Consider the following 6,865-nt stretch of genomic DNA (forward strand, 5'->3'; position numbering starts at 1 on the left):
GACCTAGCATCCCTTCTTCAAAAATTGTACTTCGACTAGATCACTCTGTAAAATTGCAACCAGATACAATTCAACTTCCGCAAGATACATTTTGATTCCGCCATGTACAGATGAAATTTTTCGGTTGTAAATAACAAGTCCTATCTACTCTTGTCTGCATTAAGATTGATAATTCTTATTCTTGTTCCCCATTTTTCTGTTTAGAAATAAATATTGTTTCAAGTTACTGAAAGGTGCGTGTTGTCACTGAACTATTATCACAGAACAATTTCATAATTACGTTTTTAATTTTGTTCTGCATGTTTTGCCTCGACCACAAAATATTTTGGTCCTTCAAAGCCGGACTACTTATCGCGTGTGATACAGATTCTCGTGTGTGATTATAGTGCAACTGCAAAACGTTGAACAACAATTTTGCAGCACTTATCAGGTTGATAAGCGCAAATCAAGATTCAGTGCAATACAGTGAACACTGAAGAGGCTTAGTGAACAGTAGCTTGTGTTATCTCTTTGAACAGCAGCGAAGGAGAGCTAACCAAGCAGTGATTATATGCATAACGATTTACTGCAAAAATCGTGGATATATTCTGACGCAGGTGATTCTGGATAAAGGAATTCTCGATTATCCGAATTTGAGATCCTGGATAAAAGCAGCATTCCAATTTCTACCAGGCGATTCACGGCAAGGCCCAGGAGCTGCCGTTCAGCAGTAAGCAGCGTCTAGATCTAGTTCAATCCAGATCCAGATCAGTAAAAAAACAGTAAAATCAGTAAAAATCAGTAAAAAACAGATCATCAGAAAGGATATCATCGTAGCAGAGACAACAAAGTGGCCAGATCATCATCGGTAAGCGAGTTCTTGGTACCACCAATATTCCTATCCGTATCTGTTCCTTCATTCTAATTATTAGTGTCCGTGAGTGCAATTTCAATTACGTACAGTTTAAATGTCAATTCAGTCACGATGGCTGACTCCGAAATAAAAGAACCGAATATTAAACGCGGAACTATTAAACGGATGCTAACAAACAGTGAAACAATGTTAACACAGATAACAAGTGAAACAGATTTAGCCTCCCTAGACCTCGAAGAGCGGTTAGAAAAACATAAAGATACTTGGTCAGAATTTGAGTCCATTCAAACGCGGCTAGATCTTCTAATAACAGATACGACAGAAATAGCTAAACAGATCGATGAGCGCCCTTCATTCGAAAATAAATTTTTTACCATTTCCGGAAAAATTAAAAAATTACTAACGATAAATCCAGACTTACGATTTAACACGGTTTCAAGCTTAAGCGTGAACAGTTTAGAAGCAGGGTCGTCCGCGGCTATCCGAAATGTTGCGACAGCTCACAGATATAAGCTGCCGTTTCTCAATTTACCTAAATTCAGATTTCGCAGATACGCGTAAAGCACTAGTTGACAGGAATAGTAATATTCAAGATGTTGAAAAATTAGTACATTTAAAAAGCTGCTTAGAGGATGAGGCATCCGATTTGATTGCGTCTATTGAAACTTCGTCAGAAAATTATAAAGTAGCTTGGAAATTACTGCAAGATAGGTACGACAATAAAAAGGTCATAATTGAAAGTCACGTCAAATCAATCCTCGATCTACAGCCTGTGTCGAAGGAATCGTCGGTCTGCGCGTTTCTCGATCAGTTACAGAAACACTTTAGAGCGCTTCGCGCGTTAGACGAATCGGTTGATAGTTGGGACACGTTATTAATCATGAAAGTGAAAGATAAACTCTCATATCGGCTTCGCGAAAAGTGGGAAGATTTGACAAGTGAATCCACAGTCCCCACGATGAAACTATTTTTGGAATTCTTGCAACGTCGAGCTCAATTTGACGAAATTAAATTCACTCAATCGCCGTTCAGATCACAATCTAAATCGGAACCGAAGTCAGATACAAGGTACGATAATAAACGCAATTATCAAATTAACAAAAAGTTGCATCCGCAACATGCTTTTCTCGCAAATTCCAGCAAGATCCGTTGCTATCACTGTCAAGGTGGGCACAGTATTTATTCATGTGAAAGCTTTCTAAAACTATCTCTTAAAGAGCGCGTTGACTTCGTTAAAAGGTCGTCTCTTTGCTGTAATTGTTTTCACACCAATCATCAGCTCAGCGATTGTCGTGGTGGGGCCTGCAGACAATGTGGAAAGCGCCACAATTCACTGCTCCACACCGACTCTGAGAAAACCGAGAATTCCGATAAAATTAACTGCAAGCTTCCTATTCAGAATATGTACGTTCGGACAGCGTCATATGATCTATTGTCAACCGCCCTCGTCGATATCTTTAACAGCCAAGGCAAACCTCATACGTGCCAGGTGATGTTAGATAACGGATCTCAATCCAATTTTTCATCTGAAAAAAATGGCACGTCTCCTAAAATTATCGACGAGGACTGAGGACATCCCAGTAAAAGGATTAAGTTCCATGTCCACAGGTATAAAAGCTTCCGCAACCGCGCGTATACGATCGCGCTTTAACCAGTTTGAGAAAAGGGTTACATTCCTACTCGTACCAGAGGTTTCTAATCCTTTACCCGCGGTCTACATTGATCGAAAATCACTACAAGTTCCAGCGAATATACGACTAGCGGACCCTGAATTTCACCGGCCATCAGAAGTTGATGCCTTATTAGGCAATAAACTTTTCTACAAACTTTTGTGTGTAGGCCAAATAAAAATAAAGGGTCACGAAGCCGTATTACAGAAAACGCACTTAGGTTGGATAGTTGCTGGTGAACTCAAGCTGAATTGCGACAGATCACAGCAGGTAACATGTAATTGCATTCAAACAGCAAATCCGTATGAAGCCGATGAGTTTACTCGATTCTGGGATATCGAACAAGTTCCTATTAAAAAACGCTTGTCACCGGAAGAGCAGGCCTGTGAAAAACACCTTACCGAAAACGTCAAACGAGACAGCACCGGTCGCTACACTGTGAAATTACCGTTTAATTAAAATAAGTCTAAAATCGGTGATTCTTATAAAATGGCTTTACGGAAATTTCATGGGTTAGAAAGTAAGTTCGCGAAATGTCAAGATATAAAAGACAGTTACTCTGAATTCATGCAGGAGTATATACAGCTTGATCACATGTCTGAATGTCGTGACAGTGATCGTACTGAATCAGGATTTTTTTGCCTCACCATGCAGTAATAAAAAATGATAGTTTAACCACAAAAACTCGTGTGGTTTTTGATGGGTCCGCGAAAACGTCCAGCAGTGTCTCGCTAACTGACACATTAATGGTTGGGCCGACAATTCAAGACAACCTTTTTTCGATTTATACTCGCTTTCAATCATTTCCCTATGCTTTAAAAGCCGACATTGAAAAAATGTATCGGCAAGTCAGAGTCTCTCCGCACGACTCCTTTTACCAAAAAATTCTCTGGCGAGAAAATTTGAATGAACCGCTGAAAATTTACAAATTAAAAACGATCACTTATGGTACAGCCTCAGCGCCGTTTCTCGCCACAAGAGTGCTTGCACAACTTGCGCAAGACGAATATCGTTCTCATCCTCTTGCTGTCATCGTTCTAGCACGCGATTTTTACGTTGACGATCTTGCTTCAGGGGCAGCCACCTTCGAGGAAGCCTCCGCTCTGCGCAACGATTTAATTCAACTGGTTAAGAAGGGCGGTTTTACCTTGCGTAAGTGGGACTCCAACAATCCCAGATTAACTCGTGATTTGTCAGAAAAGTCCGAAACTGAACTCATGTCTCTTGATTCTTCCGACACAATTAAATCTTTGGAACTCTATTGGAATTCAGGCGAGGATAAAATTATCTATAAAATAGCAGAAAATACAGAAAAACCAAAGTCTCAATTAACTAAGCGTACGGCACTTGCAGAAATTGCACGGTTATTTAATCCAGTAGGCTTATTAGGTCCCATTATTGTATATGCGAAAATGATGATCCAAACTCTCTGGAAACTGCAACTAACGTGGGATGAGTCCATCCCACAAGAAGCTGAGTCGTGTGGCTTGAATTTAAAGGTCAATTACCTTTATTAAATATTCGTAAATTTGATCGATGCACCGTCGCATTTGACTCAACCGAAATTCAATTGCACGGGTTCGCCGGCGCAAGTGAAAAGGGCTACGGATCTTGCATTTACTTGCGCACCACAGATAAATGCGGCAACCACCACGTGGCTCTCGTAGGCTCCAAGTCCCGGGTCGTGCCAGTGCAAACGGTGACACTTCCTCGATTGGAATTATGCGCCGCTCTTTTACTGTCTGAATTCTATGCCGCTGTTGTACAATCTCCACAGCATTTGAAATTTAGTAGGACTGTATTTTAGTCAGATTCCACAATCAGTCTTCACTGGATTCAAACGTCTCTACACATATTAAAAACATTCGTATCAAACCCCGTAGCTCAGATTCAGGAACTTACTCAGCCTCACGAGTGGAAGCACGTACCCATTCACGATAATCCTGCTGACTTCTCTTCTCGAGGTCAATTACCGAAAGAATTTCTAATTAACAATATTTGGTAACACGTACCTCATTGGCTAAGTCAAGATGACGGTTTCTGGCCTGAAATGTCGATTGCGCCAATCGACATTCCCGAAAAACGCAACGTTCATCTTTCACAGGTTTCAATGAAATTAACGTTAAAAAAATCCTATTTCTTTCAGGATTTTAACTCATTTGGCCACTTAATTCGCGTGATCGCTTACTGTCACAAGTTTCGGTACGATGCCAATCCAAAGAATTTAATCAAATCGACCGGTCCCCTTTCAGATGATGAAGTAAGAACTGCGGGAGACTGTGTAATAAAAATTGCACAGGTAACTACATTTGCCACGGAAATTGATTGCTTATCACGCAATCAAGAAATCGACAGGAAAAGCAAACATTTAAATCTTAATCCTTTCCTCGACGAAGGAATTCTTAAAGTAGGGGGCAGACTTACCCATTCAAACCTATTATATGATGAAAAACATCCAATTTTGCCGCCCCATAACCATTCCATTACACGAATGATTATCATTGATGCGCATCTCGAATTGAAACATGCGGGAACCCAATCTACTTTATACTTAGTTCGAGTAAAATATTGGCCGATGGATGGTCGCAACACCGCGCGTAGAATTATTTACAATTGCGTCCAGTTTTTTAAAGCCAAACCTCGCGGTGCTGGCTATAAAATGAGAAACCTACCCGCGAATCGTTTAGAATATTCGCGACCTTTCTTGAATGTCGGAGTGGATTTCTGTGGCCCTCTGTACATTAAAGAAAGACGGTACCGAAATATAAAAAGAGTCAAGTCATATGTTGCAGTATTTGTATGTCTTTCTACCAAAGCTGTTCACCTTGAGCTTGTCAGCGATCTGAGCACAAGCTCCTTTATTGGTTGTCTGAAACGATTTATTTCCGTTGCAGTAACGTTAATACTATCATGTCTGATAATGGTAAATATTTTGTTGGTGCTAATCGTGAGTTAAAGGAAATTTACGATATTGCGTTATCAGGTTCTCAAAGTCAAGCAGTCAAAACTTATTTACAGAAAAAGGGAATAAAGTGGAATTTTATTCCTCCGTTATCACTGCACTTCGGGGGTCTATGGGAGGCAGTAGTGAAGTCCTTCAAATATCACCTTCTGCGTACCGTCGGTAACTCAGTTTTAACGTATGAACAGCTAGAAACGTACGTTGTTGAAATTGAGGCAATCTTCAACTCCCGACCGATCAGTCCCATGTCCTCTGATCCAAATGACCTCCGTCCTTTAACACCTGGTCATTTTCTGATTGGTGGACCATTAACGAGTTTCCCACAGGAGGATCTTCGAGAAGTCAAACCAGCCAGATTATCTCTCTGGCAACACGCTCAACAGATGAGGCAACATTTCTGGTGCCGCTGGCACAAGGAATACTTAAACGAACTCAATGTTCGCCATAAATGGAATGCAACTTCGTCCAACATCAAGGTGGGATCTTTAGCAATCCTTAAGGAGGATAATCTTGTCGATACTTCGCCTATGTTATGGCCTATGTGCCGTGTCATTGAAGTTCATCCTGGGCCCGATGGCGTTGTAGGAGTAGTCACAGTAAAGACTGCTACTGGTGTCTATAAGCGGTGTGTGAGAAAACTCTGTCCACTTCCACTTTAAGTAGCTGAACCTAACAGAGTTTAAAACCGATCAAATGTTTATTGTATGCATGCGTTACTTCTATGTTACACATAACCAATTTGTCTTGTTAAACTATATTAGTTCAAATGGGCCGGCATGTTACGTCGTAACTTTCGAAAATTATTTTTCTCGTTCTTTGTCTGCCGATTTCTAAGATAGAGAATTTCTGAACTCTCGAGAACTTTATATTCTTTTTGAAGCTGATTCTTTGTCCATCGCACGTTCAGCAATATAAGGAGGTAAATTCTAAAATTCCTCTCTCTTTACTCTTTGTTACGTTCATATTTTTGCCAGATTGCATTTATAACTTAAGTCTGTTTACCGAGCCGCCTAAACTGTCTAATTGCCGACCCTACCGTAAAATGTACTGCCGCATCGCCTTCACAATATTTTCCAAATTTGGCTTGCAGATGTTGTAACTTTCCAAATTTCTACGTCACAAATTGGGTGTGTCAAAGTCTCCCAACTCCACTTTCCTCAGCCAATAGACCATAAGCACCCCCACTGACCTAGCATCCCTTCTTCAAAAATTGTACTTCGACTAGATCACTCTGTAAAATTGCAACCAGATACAATTCAACTTCCGCAAGATACATTTTGATTCCGCCGTGTACCCATTTTTCTGTTTAGAAATAAATATTGTTTCAAGTTACTGAAAGCTGCGTGTTGTCACTGAACTATTATCACAGAAAAATTTCAT

At 40.4% G+C, this 6,865-nt stretch overlaps 3 protein-coding genes across 3 annotated transcripts; all 3 read left to right on the forward strand.

Moving 5' to 3' along the window:
• The first annotated feature begins 1,340 nt into the window (after nucleotides 1-1,340).
• On the forward strand, nucleotides 1,341-2,423 carry LOC117180693. The gene has a single exon (XM_033373183.1). It carries the CDS (start codon nucleotides 1,341-1,343, stop codon nucleotides 2,421-2,423), a length of 1,083 nt encoding a protein of 360 aa, XP_033229074.1.
• A 28-nt stretch (nucleotides 2,424-2,451) lies between these two features.
• On the forward strand, nucleotides 2,452-2,982 carry LOC117180694. The gene has a single exon (XM_033373184.1). The coding sequence runs from the start codon at nucleotides 2,452-2,454 to the stop codon at nucleotides 2,980-2,982; it is 531 nt and encodes a 176-aa protein (XP_033229075.1).
• A 1,591-nt stretch (nucleotides 2,983-4,573) lies between these two features.
• Nucleotides 4,574-6,144, forward strand: LOC117180695. Its single transcript, XM_033373185.1, has 3 exons — nucleotides 4,574-4,627; nucleotides 4,670-5,277; nucleotides 5,418-6,144. The coding sequence occupies exons 1-3, from the start codon at nucleotides 4,574-4,576 to the stop codon at nucleotides 6,142-6,144; spliced, it is 1,389 nt and encodes a 462-aa protein (XP_033229076.1).
• The last annotated feature ends 721 nt before the right edge of the window (nucleotides 6,145-6,865 follow it).

Source organism: Belonocnema kinseyi, chromosome 9 (genome assembly GCF_010883055.1).
Source record: "Belonocnema kinseyi isolate 2016_QV_RU_SX_M_011 chromosome 9, B_treatae_v1, whole genome shotgun sequence".
NCBI lineage: Eukaryota > Metazoa > Arthropoda > Insecta > Hymenoptera > Cynipidae > Belonocnema > Belonocnema kinseyi.